Below are 20,167 nucleotides of genomic sequence, written 5' to 3' on the forward strand. Positions count from 1 at the left end.
GATGCTGTATGTGCTAATGCGTAAGGTGTGGGCGTTTTCTGCGTTTCAGCACCTTGGACAATGACAGCTGGGGCTCGGCTGCGCTGTTGTCTCTCTTGCTCTCAAACTCTCAGAAAATAAACAGACGAACACGCACAAGAAATTAAACAAAGCCACGGCATTCTGCTTTATTAGATGTTCAAACCGTATTAGATATGACTTGTTGTGTTTTGCACCAGCATGCTTTGAAACGTGTGTTTATTTAGAAGCTTTTGGGGATTTTGCGCAGAGCTGGTTTATCACTCCCTCGAGTGATGCTTAAGAGGATGGTATTTTACGACCGCTTCTCAAATATGGGTAGGAAACAGCTCACTGCTGCTGCCGCAGTGGAATCGTGAATGATAGTAAGTTTAGCAAATCAAAAGTGGGGGTGATTTAGTGCAGATTTGGAGCCTATTATGCGTTAAAAATGCAGTTGGGGAGAAACATCCCAAGGGGGTGAAAGAAGGGGTCCTCAATTGATTTGGGGAATGTCATTATAGTAAACTGCGCCAGAGTGTGTCGATGGGAGGAGGGAGGGGGGGGGGGGGGGTAAACAGGGGAGACACGACCGACAATCTTCATCAATATGCCACTATATATGTACGTCCGTCCGTGCTCGCTGGCTGTAGCCTACTCAGTTTGTTGCGTCAAAATGGCCACATCCCTGCCATGCCATTTAGGTGACGAGGCATCGGTAATTACCGTCTGTGTCTTCCCGGTGCTAGAGGATGGGCGGGGGCTCGAGGCGAGAAGAGCGGGGGAGGACGGTGAAACCCGCACTATGACATCCTATAGCCCCCATCCATCCTCGCCATCCTATACGTATATGCACTGCACCTCGACTACATCAAACCACAGATGAGATCCTTAGATCGTCGACTTGTCAAGCACGAAGCATGTGGTGAAATTGACACCAAATCTGTTATGATGTATGTGCATTTAAATGGTCTTCTCTCCATCATTGCTCAATGGAACGTTGTTGATTGCTGACCAGACCTTTAAGGTTTGCGGCAAATTAGTTATTTAGGTCACGTGCTCCTCTACGTGCTCTTCTTCGCAGGTCGCACCTGGAAATACAGTTTTTAGATTTCAGCACCACGTGATGTTGGACCACCGTCGCATCTCCCCCATTGCTCTACCTGAGAGTTTTCAGTCTCTTGTCCCATAACATCAGAGGGAAAGACAGAGAGACAGAGACAGGAAGAAAGAGACACCGAGAGAGAGCGAGGAAAGAGAGAGAGAGAATATCAAAATGGAGAAGCTAGTAACAGGCCGTTAGATATGAGAGGAATCCAGCATTGAATGGAGTGTTGAGAGGGCCGGTGTTGAGCTGACAAATAAAAGGACATGCACGCATGCTTTCGGTTGACATGGCTGCTATAGCCTACCATATCGCATCATGCGGCTTCCATCGGTTTGACTGCAGAGCGTGGGCGGCACTATAGGGCTTTTTCCACGAGTAAATGGTGACTCATATACCATCACCCAGCGGTAGCGGTTGATTGTTTTTCGGAACAGCCTATTGTTCATTTATATAGCTGCTCTCTCTCTCTCTCGCTATGTGTGTCTGGTATACCGAGCTGAAATCTATAGAATCAATCCAATGCCTCGGAAATCAATGTTTTTTTCAGACTTGCTGAACTGTGCATTGTGCGTATTGGTGCATGCGGCTATCCCTATTTTTTCTGGGCATATATTCTCCAGATAACAGTAAATGACTGCCGACGTTACCAAATTTCCCCCTAAAAAGCTATACTGAAATAGACATTTGGCCAAGAAGTCCGTTGGGAGTGAATCGATTTCAGAACATTTAATGTATATCACAATCTATATGATTGCAGCCTTGGATTAATTAATTCACTTTTTTGGCCAAACATACCAACGAATAAATGCCTCACTGTTACTGATTGATAATGATGCTTGTAAACTGAAAGAACCATGGCATTCTACTGTAATTCGACATGCATTTGTGATGTACTGTATGCCTTGAGGAAGCTGAAGAATCGTGCATTTTGTTCTGATTTTTTATTTTATATAAGAATCACAATATCATATAATTCAGTTTCAAGCCAAATAGTCGATGTCAGGAGGACTGTGTGTGATTGTATCTCCATAATGAGGTCTGTTATGATGTTGAGTAATGTGCTGTTCTGACCAACGGAGACTAGTGGACGCTATTCTAGGTTCATGGCCCTGGAAAAGGACTGTAGATTAGGTTTTCTGTCAGGAAGTACTGTATTTTGCGTTCCAAAGGGCACAGTATTCCATATTTAGTGCACTACTTTTGGCCTGGGCCCATAGGGCTCGGGTCAAAAGTAGTGCATTATGTAGGGAATATGGTGCCGTTTGCAAAATATGTGTGGGGATTGACTGTATTGATATCATAATCTGGCAATTTTTGTGTAGGCTATTATCAATTCAGAAACCTATAAGATCTAACATATACGTGGAAACATTAAAGTATGTCGCATGATAAGATTCAATCCGACACTATGTTTAAGCGTTTCAGTGTACGTATAGGCTTCTATCAGGTACAGCGTATTCTGTCTCGCTACATAACAGAGGCCTACTCCAGTAGCATCAGTTTCACCAAGAGAGTTAACCTTGCCTTTGACCTGATGACAGTAGTGGAACAGGAGGAGGGGAGAGGATTCGGCATCTACTCTTTACCACAAGGGAGTTAGTCTCATTTTCCCTGAGACAATCAGGTAGTAAACAATAAGACAAAATGGCTGCTGCTTTAGAGCAGAGGAAGCTGTGGCGATGTCCGAAGATTGAGGACTTTGGCGCGTTCCCTCCGTCACTGCCTATGACACATGGCTGGGTCACATCGATGGGAGAATCTCTCGATAACAAGTCTGCATCAGCCCTGGGACAAAGGAGTTGTACAATTTTGTTAGAAGATGTTGTAGAATTTTTCTATACCTGAAAGTCCCCTCGTCTTTGTAGTGAAGATGAAACAGAGAAGCTATAATGTCACCTTGCGTTGCAGTCTTTGAGATAGTTGTTTCATGTTATGTAGGCTCCAACTAATGATTCCATTTGGCTGACAGTCATATAGTTATATTTCCTGCAAATGTCAGAGTCATCAACATGGTTGTTGGTTTTCGATGTACTTTACTGAGCTGCACAGCTTTTCAATCAATCAAATTGTGTTTATATAGCCAGAACCTAGCCCATGGACCCCCACAGAGCATGTTGCTAACAATTATTCATTGGTAATAATAGTGAGAGAGGCTGGAGTGTCACTCTGGGGGCTGTTCCCATCTGAGCTCTTCTTCTCTGGTGCTACTGTTTTTTTTTACCGTGATCCTCTCTTCCCACCACCCACCAATCAGAGGAGGGGCTGATGTTCCTCAGAATTATGGAAAAGAGAAGATAATGGCGAATGAAAGGATTAGTGAGAGAAAGAGAGAGTATTAAAGAGAGAGAGTGAGAGAGTGATAAAGAGAGAGAGCGAAGAGGAAGAGAGATTGTACCTTTAATCTTCTATACTGCAGTGACAATGCATCAACACATTTAATCCACTGCAGGTACAGTAGTACATCTACTAAATGTTTACTTTCGAGTAGAGATGGCCAAATCTGATGTGGGTGAATTATCCTTGGTAAATATTGTTTGTCTTCTTGTTGTTGGACCTTCTCCAAATCATATAGCACATATATCATAAAAGCTTTTGTAAAGAATATTTGTTGGTTTTCATAGACCTCATAAACTATCTCTGTTTTTAGAACATTACATTGGTCAGTGATGACAAGACATATGGTGTGAGCAGGCCTGCCAGTAACAAGGTATGACGCAGACTGCAACAGTACTAAGTCTTGTGCTGCAAGTTGCTGTGACCACAGATATCATCTTCCCAGTCAGTTGTATGATGGAAGGATTCCTCTGTCTTGAGTTACGAGGCATATGATTGGTTGAAACCTCCCTGGTCTGGACTAAAGCACGGACATCGCCATCGAATCCCTTCTTCAGTGAGGCACGTTAACCAAGTCATCTGGTCTAGTCAACATGAATGTGCTTTGGCCGTTCACCATTACATGTCCTATAGTGAGCTCAGGTGCCTGACAATATGCTAGACACACATTAGTATTGTGTTGACTCTGGGCTGCATTCAACACCATTACTGTATCTTATTCAGAAGCCAATGAAGCGTGGCGAGTCTCTGTGGTGATATTGTTGCTCTACCTTTGTCAATCTGAGGCTGGGTAATTTAAGATGCTGCAGTGCAGGCAGTGGGGGTTCTGGTAGATTATTCCGGGGGTTTTCTGGCTTGTAAACAACACAGTTGTTGTTAGACTGTCTGCCCTAAGATTGGAAGGTTGGGTGTTCGATCCCCAGGCAAGTCATATAAAAGAATTAGGGATTAAGGAGATAGAATTCGGGGTAAGGCCCTCTGATAGACTAGTATCCTGTCCAGGTGGTTGCTTGTACATCACACTATAGAAACAGGAGATTGGCTCCTGCTGTTGTGAGCCAAGGCTACTTACTTTATTCTGGCTTGCACATACTGTACCTAGAACTGCCTGATCAGAATTCATAGTGAATGAGTAATGACCCTCTGACTGTATGCAATACATTGGCTTTATTGTCATATCACTGCCTGGGATTGGATCTTTCTCCTCTCTTTCTCTCTTTCTCTCGCCTGCACGCATGCATGCACGTGCACACACACATTTGATTTGCCTGAGAGATTTTGATTTGATCTAATCTGTGTGTGTGTGTGTGTGTGTGTGTTCTTCGTATAGCCGTAATATGATAATGATGCAGATGTTGGTTCACTGAGCTAAAGCTTCATGGCAATATAGAGAATATCAATTAGGGACAATTGTAGGTAACATGCTTCAATTTCCTGCCTGGCCAATCAGCTCAATGCATATTTGTCTTGACTGGATTTACACTCATAATGAGTTATTTTTCTCTCCGTCTGAAGTCTTTTTCATAGGGGATTATGAACATCTCTCTCTTTTGCTTGCTACTAGTAACATGTAATAAATAGTAGGTTAGAACATGGTTATTACATGTATTAGCACCTATTAATGTTCATATTTAACCAAATGTAAAGATAATCATGAGGGATTGGGCAGAAGAAGAAGAGGAGGAAGAGAAGAAGAACAGCAGTATACTCTTAGAGATCCTGTCTGTAATTCAATGAGTGCACTAGGGAATAATACGATGTCATTCAGACACAGCTATTATTATTAGATATTGTGAGTGAGGGTCTTGTCAGAATGTGTTTCTTGGCCCGGGGGCCCACTAATTGCTTTTTAATGTCTTTGTCTTTATGACTCCTCAAATATTTAATAGCCTCTAATGCTGCCACTTCTTGGCTACTGAGGCTGCTGTCGCTGGACAACTGATAAATTACATTTTGGGGCTGATTTGACTGATTCATGGTAATTCTTCCCACATAATTCAATGTGTCCCAGATGACAGCCTATCCATTTGGGACACAGATAAATGATTTGGGGAAAATTGCCATAAATCAGTCAAAAATAAGCCATGAATGTGTTCACGGAATCGGAACATCTATGGAATTGGAACATCAACGTGTTTGAATGGAACATTGTGGGGTAGGAATCTGAATAGGCTGTATTACAGTACAAACACATTCCAGAGTAAAAAAACATGATTAAGGGGATAATGAAACAAATCAATATTGATTAAGACAAAACACTTTGATTATCTATTACCACAGCATCAGTAAACCATCTGTAATTGTATCTGCATGTTCCTTTCAGGGATGGGGATTGGGTACTTCAATGTGCCCCTTGCGATTCAATTCCATCAAATATCACAACATAAAAAAGCATCTGCTGCAGGTTTCGGCGTGCCTCTGCATCTCGACACGGTTTTATCGTCTCAGTCCATTAAAAACTGGAAGGTCATGCTTTTAATTCATAACAGGCTGCCGACACGTCTCGTAGGGCTGGGACAATAAACTGAAAATGTTCGACACCGACCAAACCGACCACTTATTGTGGACATTTAGCTGATATCGTTCAGTAGCCTATACTAGAGAAATGTGAAGTTTAAAATGAAGCTAATATGGGTGATTGTTGGGACAATTGATAGCTACTACATTCAAACTAGCAGTAGTAGTTTGAAGGGTAATATAAAAAACTGGTGGACATTGTTATAAACTATTTATCGTTATGGTGTTGATTCAGTCAATATATCTTAAAATTGATTTTTGTCCATATCGCCCAGCTCTAGTGTCTGGTACAGTAGGTTCAGATCATATCCCAGCTCTAGTGTCTGGTACAGTAGGTTCAGATCATATCCCAGCTCTAGTGTCTGGTACAGTAGGTTCAGATCATATCCCAGCTCTAGTGTCTGGTACAGTAGGTTCAGATCATATCCCAGCTCTAGTGTCTGGTACAGTAGGTTCAGATCATATCCCAGCTCTAGTGTCTGGTACAGTAGGTTCAGATCATATCCCAGCTCTAGTGTCTGGTACAGTAGGTTCAGATCATATCCCAGCTCTAGTGTCTGGTACAGTAGAATTTCTCTACAGATCTATCGTCTCGTAACAGGTTGTCTCCTCCTGCCTCTCCCATAACCTCTCATTGCCATTCTCTCCCGTTTCTCTCCCCTCTCACTATTTTCCCCACCTCACCCCACCCCTCTGCCCATCCATCTCACCTCTCTCCCCTCTCTACCCCCTCCCACCTCTCTCCCCCATCCCACCTCTCTCCCCTCTCCCCCTGTCCCTTGCCAACCTCTGCGGCGGCCGCTCTTTGTCGTGTTTGGCTTGTCACTTGTCATATTTCCCAGGCCCTCCGGGGGCAGTCTGCTGTTAGTTAATGTTCCCAAGAGGAAGGGAATGAGCTAGTTTTGACCAGCCCAGCTGGGTGCCTCCCTGGCCCTGACCGTAACCCTACACAAGGAGACCGCAGAGGTGACTGCCGTGACTGCCTGCCACCGTCACAGGGGAGATAGGGCTCCTGCTCTGCAGTACATGGGGAGATAGGGCTTCTGCTCTGCAGTACATGGGGAGATAGGGCTCCTGCTCTGCAGTACATGGCGAGATAGGGCTTCTGCTCTGCAGTACATGGTTTGATAGTATTTGTTTTCTTTCAAGTACTTTGTTGAGCATTTGATTTAGTTGCTGCTTTCTGAAGGGCCAGCAGATGGGCGCGGTTTGCACCTTTAAAACTATTCCATTGGCTCCATTGCTTATGGCACCGCAAGCTTTAATCAAACATATTGACAGAAAACATGTGTTATCACACTACCTCAATAGTACCTCTACAATATGAGTTTTGGTTCTGACTATTTCAGGGAGATTTGACTGATTGATGGATGAGAAGCAGGTACACATTTTTGTGTGTGTTTTGTATTGAGGATTGGAGGAGGACAATCAACTGTAGAGAGGTGATTTTGAGAGGACAATCAGCTTTTTGAAACAGCCTGTGTGGTGTGAGAAGGTCATGAATGCAAACAGCAGGGTCAGCTACCCTATATCCCAGTGTAAACAACAGGGTCAGCTACCTTATATCCCAGTGTAAACAACAGGGTCAGCTACCTTATATCCCAGTGTAAACAACAGGGTCAGCTACCTTATATCCCAGTGTAAACAACAGGGTCAGCTACCTTATATCCCAGTGTAAACAGCAGGGTCAGCTACCCTATATCCCAGTGTAAACAGCAGGGTCAGCTACCTTATATCCCAGTGTAAACAGCAGGGTCAGCTACCCTATATCCCAGTGTAAACAACAGGGTCTGCTACCTTATATCCCAGTGTAAACAACAGGGTCAGCTACCCTATATCCCAGTGTAAACAACAGGGTCTGCTACCTTATATCCCAGTGTAAACAACAGGGTCTGCTACCCTATATCCCAGTGTAAACAGCAGGGTCAGCTACCTTATATCCCAGTGTAAACAACAGGGTCAGCTACCTTATATCCCAGTGTAAACAGCAGGGTCAGCTACCCTATATCCCAGTGTAAACAACAGGGTCAGCTACCTTATATCCCAGTGTAAACAGCAGGGTCTGCTACCCTATATCCCAGTGTAAACAACAGGGCCTGCTACCTTATATCCCAGTGTAAACAACAGGGTCAGCTACCTTATATCCCAGTGTAAACAACAGGGTCTGCTACCTTATATCCCAGTGTAAACAACAGGGTCAGCTACCCTATATCCCAGTGTAAACAACAGGGTCTGCTACCTTATATCCCAGTGTAAACAACAGGGTCTGCTACCCTATATCCCAGTGTAAACAGCAGGGTCTGCTACCCTATATCCCAGTGTAAACAGCAGGGTCTGCTACCCTATATCCCAGTGTAAACAACAGGGTCTGCTACCCTATATCCCACTGTAAACAGCAGGGTCAGCTACCCTATATCCCAGTGTAAACAACAGGGTCTGCTACCTTATATCCCAGTGTAAACAACAGGGTCTGCTACCCTATATCCCAGTGTAAACAGCAGGGTCTGCTACCCTATATCCCAGTGTAAACAGCAGGGTCTGCTACCCTATATCCCAGTGTAAACAGCAGGGTCTGCTACCCTATATCCCAGTGTAAACAACAGGGTCTGCTAACTTATATCCCAGTGTAAACAGCAGGGTCTGCTACCCTATATCCCAGTGTAAACAACAGGGTCTGCTACCCTATATCCCAGTGTAAACAGCAGGGTCTGCTACCTTATATCCCGGTGTAAACAGCAGGGTCTGCTACCTTATATCCCAGTGTAAACAGCAGGGTCAGCTACCTTATATCCCAGTGTAAACAGCAGGGTCAGCTACCCTATATCCCAGTGTAAACAGCAGGGTCAGCTACCCTATATCCCAGTGTAAACAACAGGGTCAGCTACACTATATCCCAGTGTAAACAGCAGGGTCAGCTACCCTATATCCCAGTGTAAACAGCAGGGTCAGCTACCTTATATCCCCGTGTCAACGGGCTTTAGAAGAGAGGTGACACGATTTCAAAAACATCCTCACAATACGCTTCTTTAGCTTACGATGATTTAAAGAGGACTCATTCTTATTCCATAGGCTAATATCTCACAGATTGATGTGTAAATGGTGTTGTGGTGGATACTGTGTGTGGTATTAGCTGGAGCAAAGACTGAGATTAACCGAGGAAGAAGAGAAAATGGCAGCCGTTGCAAACAAAGGGTCACTGTGAGCACGCAAACATGCACGCAAACGAACACACGCACACAGACAAAGAGCTATTCTCTGTTTAAATGTTGGAGCAGAACAATGATTCCGCCTATTGTCAGAACAGACCATGTGCCAGTTTGTCTGTAAGGTTTGGAAATGCCAGTCTAACTGAACACTTGTTTGGTCTGAGTGCTTGAGTCAACCACATAGCTGCTGCCCAATGAATGAATGACGAAGGCAGTTACCTTCAGCTGAAGTTTCGATCAGGGCACGGAACGCATCCCTGAGGAATTTAAAGCACCTCCTTGAAATTCTCATTCCCTCGTTCATTTTGATTTCAGACAGCACGGTAATGTGTTTGTGGTTCTGTACCAGGCAGGGTCTTTATTTGATGAATACGTGTACAGTCATTTTAGGTTTTCCAGGCGAGATCATTTGCAGGCACACGAGGGAGAGCCAGCCGACAGGGGTGGGGGTGGGGGTTGGGAGGGCGTTCTATAAGTACTCTGTGATTGGACAAGGCATGAAATATGGCCGCCTCATAAGATAAGGGAACGTGTGGGGAATGAAGCCATCTCAATATGTTTCATTACTGGACCTGCAGTGATTATAGCTGCCTGACTGTAGCTCAGACATATAGTCTATGAAGGGTGCCTGTTATGTAATACAGTATCTTTGACAGTTACGTTTTGAAATGTGGAAATTGTAAAAGTAACAGATGCATTAACTGGTTAACTGCTTTTTAATATCTTATTAATTCCTCTTTAATATCTTATTAATAAGTCTTTAGTCAGCTCGAAGCGTACACAGTGTTTATTACCTTGGGAAATGTAAGAGCTGTCATATAAAACATTTAACAACATATTGTCTGCTGCCATAATGAAATTATGCTATAGTCAGCAAAGCTCAGTTAAACACTCCCTATAGTGTGTGCGTGCGTGCGTGTGTGCGTGCATGCGTGTGTGTGCGTGTGTGTGTGTGTGTGTGTGTGTGTGTGTGTGTGTGTGTGTGTGTGTGTGTGTGTGTGTGTGTGTGTGTGTGTGTGTGTGTGTGTGTGTGTGTGTGTGTGTGTGTGTGTGTGTGTTAGCTTGTATCAGGACAAATAGTCAGTTAGGCCTAGCAGTGGCTTGCATGGAGCAGTGGTGGAGAATCTGACGTGTGTTAGAATCATCAATAAGAGGATGACACTGGAAAACATCTCCACAGACATTTCTTTAATGATATTATGCTTCCTGCAGATTCCTGCAGATATTTGGAGCTTCCTACGAATCCCAAATGAAACAATCACCAGTATTTTGGATTTGGAGAGAAAGAGGGAGGTAGAGGATAAGGTTTGGAGAGAAATAGGGAGGTAGAGGATGAGGTTTGGAGAGAAAGAGGGAGGTAGAGGATAAGGTTTGGAGAGAAAGAGGGAGGTAGAGGATGAGGTTTGGAGAGAAAGCGGGAAGTAGAGGATGAGGTTTGGAGAGAAAGAGGGATGTAGAGGATGAGGTTTGGAGAGAAAGAGGGAGGTAGAGGATAAGGTTTGGAGAGAAATAGGGAGGTAGAGGATGATGTTTGGAGAGAAAGAGGGAGGTATAGGATGAGGTTTGGAGAGAAAGAGGGAGGTAGAGGATGAGGTTTGTAGAGAAATAGGGAGGTAGAGGATGAAGTTTGGAGAGAAATAGGGATGTAGAGGATGAGGTTTGGAGAGAAAGAGGGAGGTAGAGGATGAGGTTTGGAGAGAAAGAGAGAGGAAGAGGATGAGGTTTGGAGAGAAAGAGGGAGGTAGAGAATGAGGTTTGGAGAGAAAGAGAGGAAGAGGATGAGGTTTGGAGAAAAAGAGGGAGGTAGAGGATAAGGTTTGGAGAGAAATAGGGAGGTAGAGGATGAGGTTTGTAGAGAAAGAGGGAGGTAGAGGATGAGGTTTGGAGAGAAAGAGGGAGGTAGAGGATGAGGTTTGTAGAGAAATAGGGAGGTAGAGGATGAAGTTTGGAGAGAAAGAGGGAGGTAGAGGATGAGGTTTGGAGAGAAAGAGGGAGGTAGAGGATGAGGTTTGGAGAGAAAGAGGGAGGTAGAGGATGAGGTTTGGAGAGAAAGAGGGAGGTAGAGGATGACGTTTGGAGAGAAAGAGAGAGGAAGAGGATGAGGTTTGGAGAGAAAGAGAGAGGAAGAGGATGAGGTTTGGAGAGAAAGAGGGAGGTAGCGGATGAGGTTTGGAGAGAAAGAGGGAGGTAGAGGATGAGGTTTGGATAGAAATAGGGATGTAGAGGATGAGGTTTGGAGAGAAAGAGGTAAGTAGAGGATGAGGTTTGGAGAGAAAGAGGGAGGTAGAGGATGAGGTTTGGAGAGAAATAGGGAGGTAGAGGATGAGGTTTGGAGAGAAAGAGGGAGGTAGAGGATAAGGTTTGGAAAGAAAGAGGGAGGTAGAGGATAAGGTTTGGAGAGAAAGAGGGAGGTAGAGGATGAAGTTTAGAGAGAAAGCGGGAGGTAGAGGATGAGGTTTGGTGAGAAAGAGGGATGTAGAGGATGAGGTTTGGAGAGAAAGAGGGAGGTAGAGGATGAGGTTTGTAGAGAAATAGGGAGGTAGAGGATGAAGTTTTGAGAGAAAGAGGGAGGTAGAGGATGAGGTTTGGAGAGAAAGAGGGAGGTAGAGGATGAGGTTTGGAGAGAAAGAGGGAGGTAGAGGATGAGGTTTGGAGAGAAAGAGGGAGGTAGAGGATGAGGTTTGGAGAGAAAGAGAGAGGAAGAGGATGAGGTTTGGAGAGAAAGAGGGAGGTAGAGGATGAGGTTTGGAGAGAAAGAGGGAGGTAGAGGATGAGGTTTGGAGAGAAAGAGAGAGGAAGAGGATGAGGTTTGGAGAGAAAGAGGGAGGTAGAGGATGAGGTTTGGAGAGAAAGAGGGAGGTAGAGGATGAGGTTTGGATAGAAATAGGGATGTAGAGGATGAGGTTTGGAGAGAAAAAGGGAAGTAGAGGATGAGGTTTGGAGAGAAAGAGGGAGGGAGAGGATGAGGTTTGGAGAGAAAGAGGGAGGTAGAGGATGAGGTTTGGATAGAAAGAGGGAGGTAGAGGATAAGGTTTGGAGAGAAATAGGGAGGTAGAGGATGAGGTTTGTGGAGAAATAGGGAGGTAGAGGATGAGGTTTGGAGAGAAATAGGGATGTAGAGGATGAGGTTTGTAGAGAAATAGGGAGGTAGAGGATGAAGTTTTGAGAGAAAGAGGGAGGTAGAGGATGAGGTTTGGAGAGAAAGAGGGAGGTAGAGGATGAGGTTTGGAGAGAAAGAGGGAGGTAGAGGATGAGGTTTGGAGAGAAAGAGGGAGGTAGAGGATGAGGTTTGGAGAGAAAGGGGGAGGTAGAGGAAGAGGTTTGGAGAGAAATAGGGAGGTAGAGGATGAGGTTTGGAGAGAAAAAGGGAGGTAGAGGATGAGGTTTGGAGAGAAAGAGAGAGGAAGAGGATGAGGTTTGGAGAGAAAGAGGGAGGTAGATGGATAGATTAGATAGTGGATGGGCTTGAAGAGGGGAGGGAGGGGAAGGAGGTCAAGGAAGGTAGAGAATAAGGCAGCGTGTCTGTCTCAGAGGCAGATGTCTGGCAGCTGTCAGAGGGAAACAGAAGACAGTAAATCATAGTAAATTAGCTGAGCCAATCAGTAAATGTGTCTGACCTTGTTAACATGACAGAAACCCATTCTCTCTCTGCTGGATCTGAGGGTAACATAAAGCTTCCTGTTTATCTGTCAGTGCAGATGGACGTGGACCGTTCACCGTCACACATTGATTGTGTTGATTCTGTGGTCCAGATTTGTAGGTTGATGGTGTAGCAGCATGTTTACCTCGGGATCTATTCATTTCGTATCGTGTTGCAGCATGATGAAAATGTAATATTCTCATGTTAGAGGAGACTGCATTCACGGTAAACTCTGCAGATTTCGGCTCAATAGGAAATTACCTTTACATTTCTAGCATTTCTACATTGTAACGCTTTACAGATTGATAGAGTTCCTTGTGTTATCTGAATATTACCTGCTGATTCCCACTTAGATTCCCGTCTATTTGCACTGCAAATAAGTAATTCAGTTGAATAGATTTTCACATGATACCTTAGATTTTGTTCTCTTGTGTTATGCATATATTTGAAGTCAGAGGATTGGATTTATATAGTGCTTTTTTATATAGGGTTTTTCCAAGTGCTTTCAAGCTCTCTACATAGTAAGGAGGAGTATATGTACTGTAGCATATACAGTACGTAGGCCAGGTTGTGTCCTAGCTGTGTTTAAAGTCTCAACTAGTTATGACATACGTCTCCAAGGGGTATCCATGTTTCTGTGACAACAACCCTAATGGATGCTCCTTCAGCATGAATCACGTCTTCACAATGTCCAAGAGAGGTGAAAAACCCTGGGCTTGTAGTTCACACTCAGAATGACAACGGTTTCATCAGATCTCAATCTAAATGGATCAGAAACTAAATGGAATCTTTAGATCAGAAACTAAAGGGAATCTTTAGATCAGAATCTAAATGGAATCTTTAGATCAGAATCTAAAGGGAATCTTTAGATCAGAATCTAAATGGAATCTTTAGATCAGAATCTAAATGGAATCTTTAGATCAGAATCTAAATGGAATCTTTAGATCAGAATCTAAATGGAATATTTAGATCAGAATCTAAATGGAGTCTTTAGATCAGAAACTAAATGGAATCTTTAGATCAGAATCTAAATGGAATCTTTAGATCAGAATCTAAATGGAATATTTAGATCAGAATCTAAATGGAGTCTTTAGACCAGAAACTAAATGGAATCTTTAGATCAGAATCTAAATGGAATATTTAGATCAGAAACTAAATGGAATCTTTAGATCAGAAACTAAATGGAATCTTTAGATCAGAATCTAAATGGAATCTTTAGATCAGAATCTAAATGGAATCTTTAGATCAGAAACTAAATGGAATCTTTAGATCAGAATCTAAATGGAATCTTTAGATCAGAATCTAAATGGAATCTTTAGATCAGAAACTAAATGGAATCTTTAGATCAGAATCTAAATGGAATCTTTAGATCAGAAACTAAATGGAATCTTTAGATCAGAATCTAAATGGTTCACACACACATATCTCTAGTCCATTGTGAAAACGTTCAATTAGTAGCTGGATTAAATAATATGACTCAATAGGTTGATTAAATAATTAATTAATTGGTTTATTAAAATTCTATTAATTGATGGCATGTTTTCAGTTGCCCTCTGCACCCCTCAGTTTAGGACTGGTTGATGTGCTAGTTTCAGCGGTAAACTGCAGAGGGGATAACAGGCAGCCTTGAGGGGCTCCAGAGAGAGAAGCCTGTTTGTGTTTGAGATGAAAGCCTTTCTTTCTCTGGTAACACATTTTGATGCCCTGTTTTTCAATCTAATTTGATTTTAAAGGCACTGCTTCTGCTGCTGCCCAGTCGGTAAGAGATTTCTGTAATCCAAGATGGCTGCTGGTTGTGTTTAGCCATGCAGGGGAAGGAAACGTCTAAAGAAAAGCTATGGAGAGAGGAAAGCAAACATACTGTGTGCTTTGTGTACAAAGATCCCACGGGACAAAAACTGGTTGAATCAACATTGTTTCCACGTCATTTCAACAAAACAATTCAATGTGATGATGTTGAATCGAGGTGGAAAACTGATTGGATTTGAAAAAAGTCATCAACGTAAAGGAATTTAATCTTCTTTTCACCCAACTTTTAACCTAAATCCAATGACAAGACAGTGACATTTTTTGTTGATTTCACATTGAATTCACGTTAGTTGACAACTCAACCAAATGTAAATCAAAACTAGACTGACGTTTGTGCCCAGTGGGATAGTTCCCCCGTGGCTGTAAAAAAGGTTATGAGTGATACTGTATTTTGTTAATAACATGATAATATGGTCACTTCTGCATGAGAATATGTATATCTGTATGTAGGAGTTTACTGATTACTGTAATACATCTTTAAGATTGCTGTATTAAAGATGTGGCGCTTGTTACAATCACAGATGTTGTGAGATTCCCACGACACATGTAGGCTCCAACTGCAAGGGAACAGAACGATCTGGGGGGCAGAATATGGAATATAATCTAGAATCCCTTGTCACGAACGATGATACACTCTCTGACACATAATATTGTACACTACTACACATAACTTTAACGTTGGTGATTTCGATGTTGTTAGGTTGTTAGGTAACCCTTGTAAAGATGATTTATTATAGTCATCAGCGAACCTTACTGTGAAGGGTACATATATTCTGTGACATGCATACCGATACGATTGCCCCTCTATTATATTTAGCAAGGTAAACAATGACTGTCGTCAATCCCTCAGTGAATGTGAGTGGGTGCTACTGAGGAGAGATCAAACCCCTGTCTGACAGTGGAGGCTGCTGAGGGGAGGACGGCTCATAATAATGGCTGGAATGGAGTTGATGGAATGGTATCAACCACATGGAAACCACGTCTTTGATGTGTTTTGATACCATTCCATTGACTCCATTCCAGCCATTATTATGAGCCGTCCTCCCCTCAGCAGCCTCCACTGCTGTCTACTGTATGATTGAACCTCTAATGATTCTGGTCTACAGGGAAACACAGCACAGGCTTACAGTGTCCAGTGTGCTAGCTAGCCAACCCACAATATCCCTTCGACTTGACTCTCTAAGACTGCCATCATTCTGCAAACATCAATGACTTGCACACTTCCTTTTCATTCAGTGGAACAAATGCTGTTACAGTCACTAATCCTCTATTATACTGGGCTCTAACTGCGCCAGGGACTGCAGATGAAAAGCGACTGCCGTTCATTCGCCTGAGATCCAAGAAAATAGAGACAATGTGATCAAACAAAACATACCTTTTTTGGGGGGGAGGTGGGTAGATTCACTTTTGATGTGTAGGTTAATTACTGTGGCATTGGGCAAAACACATCTCAGAAAATAACATGATGTAGCACCCTTCCTAAAAAAACACAAATATCTACACTAGCACTGAAGCAATGTATTTGGCACGCATTCTAAGTGGTATTCTAGTATGTCAATTGGAACATAACCTTAGCACTGGGAACATACTTGTTTAGCTTAGCATGCTAAAGGCTGTCGTTTAGCTTAGCAGACTAAATTATGTTTCTAGCTTAGCGTGCTAAAAGAGGTTCTTTAGCTTAGCATGATAACATGTGTTGTTTTGTGTCTCCTTTCCTCCGCTAGTCTTCCCCGGCCTCCCAGTAGGATCTATTCTTTCCCGTTGGAGACCAACTCCACCCCGTACAGCCAGTAGCCATGGCTGAAGACTTGGACATGCGCAATGAGCTGTCGGATATGCAGCAACGCGCCGACCAGCTTGGAGATGAGGTGAGCAACACAACCCCTACCCATGCTACTGTTTACCACATCTTCAACAGATTTAGAGACACGTGAGAGACACTCAAGCCTTCAGGGAGTACACAGAAAATCATCCAGAAATAGGCATATGCAGCCACTACACGTAAAACAAATATGAAAAGATAAGCTTGGAGTTAAAAGGTGTAGAATTGATGATAAACTCATTCCTCACTCTCCACTCGACATAAAATCCACAGATCCAGTTAAATACATCTTCCACCTAAAGTGACTGTACACGTTACAGTGTCACACATTACCATAAGATAGCCCGCTAGATGACCTCATCCTGGCAGCGGAAGCCAGTTCCTATAGAGAAGGGTAATGTGCTGTTGGCCTCATCGGCTGCTCAATGCCAGGGTCTGTGTGTCAGGTGGAGGGAGTGTCCAACTGCATCCAGTCTTATGTAACTGTGAAGTGTGTGTGTGTTAGTTTGTACGTGTGTGTGTTGCCAGCAGCCTCAGTACTAGCCTGCAGCAGCCTAGCCCACATTTCTCCCGCCTCTCCGATGACTCACACTTTCACAGCTGAGCAGAATATTAAACACTCACACACACATGCAACACAACCAGGACATACAATGGTGGTTCCAATCACAGTTTCCTCTCTCTCTCTGTCCAATCACGTCGATAATGCTAAACAACATCTCACCTTGAGACGTTTCTTACACAACGGCCATCTTGAAGCTGTATCTCTGAGATTCAGAGTATGGTGGTGGTCACTTGGTTTCTGATGGGGGTGGGGGAGAAGATGACTGTAGAAAAGAGGCTGACTGTAAACGTTACAGCGTTGAGGCTCAGCCTGTGAGCCCGGGCTGTGTCACCTCCCTCCCCCCCCCCCCCTCCTTCACCCCCGGGGGCCCAGCAGTGCAGTGAGCTGCATCACAGAGCGGATCCGAGCTGCAGCCATGCAAAAGGGATAAGATATCACAGCTCCCACAGAAACCCCACAGCCCCAGTACAGCCAGAGCCTCACAGCCACATGCTTAATGATCTCTATTTAGAGAGAAAACTGGAGCATGCCGCTATCTTGCTAGCTGGCCAACAGGGGGCTGGGAAATTGATCCCAAGCCTTCAATGTAGAGTATATGCAGTTATTTTACGACATGGTTTACAACAGTTTGAATGATACTGATAAATAGAAGCACTGTTTTAATCTTATTTAAATGCAAATGTATTTAAAATACAAGTTCAGTAATGCTTCCAAACCTTTTAAATGTATTGTTTGCACAGTATTGTCATGATTGTGCATAATTTGGGATTTTATGTTTTTATGTGCCTCTAAAGAAACATATCCTATAACTGACTCCCTGTAGCTACATCAGAGTTCTGTTATTTCCATGATGGTCATTGTAACAATTCACCCTACTGATACGCAACATGATATTTTTAGTTTAACCTTAAAGGTCCAATGCAATCATTTTTATCTCAATATCAATTATTTATGGGTAACAGTTAAGTATCTTACTGTCATTGTTTTAAATCCAAATGGTCAAAAAGAAACAAAAATAGCTTCTTAGCGAAGAGCAATTTCTCAAGCAAGACTGTCTGGGAGTGGTCTGAGTGGGAAAGGCAAAACTGAAAACTAGCTGTTACTGGCAGAGAGGTTTGGAACTCTCTTTCTTATTGGTTTATTAACTCATTTACTGCTTGGTGATGTCACCAGGCAGGCCAAAACTCCATCCCACCAAAACAGGCTGACATTTCAGGTGGTCTTTTCAAACAGCTCCCACACTAAAAGGGCAATATGATCATTTTCACAATTTCACAGTATTATTCCAACATCATAGCGTGGAAATATATCAAAGACAGGAAAATCATGTTCTTGATTGCACTTAATATAAAATGTATGAAATTACAGAAAATCAATTAGTTCAGAAAATTAATGTAATATCTATTTTACCTGTTTTTAACTAAGCAAGTCAGTTAAGAACAAATTCTTACTTTCAATGATGGCCTAGGAACAGTGGGTTAACTGCCTTGTTCAGGGGCAAATCTACAGATTTTACCTTGTCAGCTCAGGGAGTCAATCTTGCAAACGTGCGATTACTAGTCCAACGCTCTAACCACTAGGCTACCTGCTCTAACCACTAGGCTACCTGCTCTAACCACTAGGCTACCTGCTCTAACCACTAGGCTACCTGCCTCTAACCACTAGGCTACCTGCTTTAACCACTAGGCTACCTGCTCTAACCACTAGGCTACCTGCTCTAACCACTAGGCTACCTGCCTCTAACCAGGTAGCTCTAACCACTAGGCTACCTGCCTCTAACCAGGTAGCTCTAACCACTAGGCTACCTGCCTCTAACCACTAAGCTACCTGCCTCTAACCACTAAGCTACCTGCTCTAACCACTAGGCTACCTGCTCTAACCACTAGGCTACCTGCTCTAACCACTAGGCTACCTGCTCTAACCACTAGGCTACCTGCTCTAACCACTAGGCTACCTGCCTCTAACCACTAGGCTACCTGCTTTAACCACTAGGCTACCTGCTCTAACCACTAGGCTACCTGCTCTAACCACTAGGCTACCTGCCTCTAACCAGGTAGCTCTAACCACTAGGCTACCTGCCTCTAACCAGGTAGCTCTAACCACTAGGCTACCTGCCTCTAACCACTAGGCTACCTGCCTCTAACCACTAGGCTAACTGCTCTAACCACTAGGCTACCTGCTCTAACCACTAGGCTACCTGCCTCTAACCACTAGGCTACCTGCCTCTAACCAGGTAGCTCTAACCACTAGGCTACCTGCCTCTAACCACTAGGCTACCTGCCTCTAACCAGGTAGCTCTAACCACTAGGCTACCTGCCTCTAACCACTAAGCTACCTGCCTCTAACCACTAAGCTACCTGCCTCTAACCACTAGGCTATCTGCCTCTAACCACTAGGCTACCTGCCTCTAACCACTAGGCTACCTGCCGCCATAGTATCATTTTGATTATCATTTTGATTGGATTGGTAATCGATTCCAGTTACAATTTTAGGCAATTATATTTCACGAACAAACATATGGTGCTATCTGGATTATACCACATGGTGCTATCGAGAGTAGACCATATGGTGATATCTAGAGTAGACCATATGGTACTATCTATAGTAGACCATATGGTGCTATCTATAGTAGACCACATGGTGCTATCTATAGTAGACCATATGGTGCTATCTATAGTAGACCATATGGTGCTATCTATAGTAGACCATATGGTGCTATCTATAGTAGACCATATGGTGCTATCTATAGTAGACCATATGGTGCTATCTATAGTAGACCATATGGTGCTATCTATAGTAGACCATATGGTGCTATCTATAGTAGACCACATGGTGCTATCTATAGTAGACCATATGGTGCTATCTATAGTATACCATATGGTGCTATCTATAGTAGACCACATGGTGCTATCTGGAGTATACCACATGGTGCTATCTATAGTAGACCATATGGTGCTATCTATAGTAGACCATATGGTGCTATCTATAGTAGACCATATGGTGCTATCTATAGTAGACCACATGGTGCTATCTATAGTAGACCATATGGTGCTATCTATAGTAGACCATATGGTGCTATCTATAGTAGACCACATGGTGCTATCTATAGTAGACCATATGGTGCTATCTATAGTAGACCATATGGTGCTATCTATAGTAGACCATATGG

General features: G+C 43.3%; 1 protein-coding gene across 1 annotated transcript in view; it reads left to right on the forward strand.

Moving 5' to 3' along the window:
• The window catches only part of LOC129825388 (synaptosomal-associated protein 25-A-like), a 42,175-nt gene that overhangs the window by 506 nt on the left and 21,502 nt on the right, over positions 1–20,167 (forward strand). Inside the window, exon 2 of the mRNA XM_055885458.1 lies at positions 16,336–16,479. Coding sequence (XP_055741433.1) covers positions 16,408–16,479 — 72 coding nt within the window. The 5' untranslated portion in view covers positions 16,336–16,407. The remainder of the gene's footprint in view (positions 1–16,335; positions 16,480–20,167) is intronic.

Source organism: Salvelinus fontinalis, chromosome 27, assembly GCF_029448725.1.
Source record: "Salvelinus fontinalis isolate EN_2023a chromosome 27, ASM2944872v1, whole genome shotgun sequence".
Lineage (NCBI taxonomy): Eukaryota > Metazoa > Chordata > Actinopteri > Salmoniformes > Salmonidae > Salvelinus > Salvelinus fontinalis.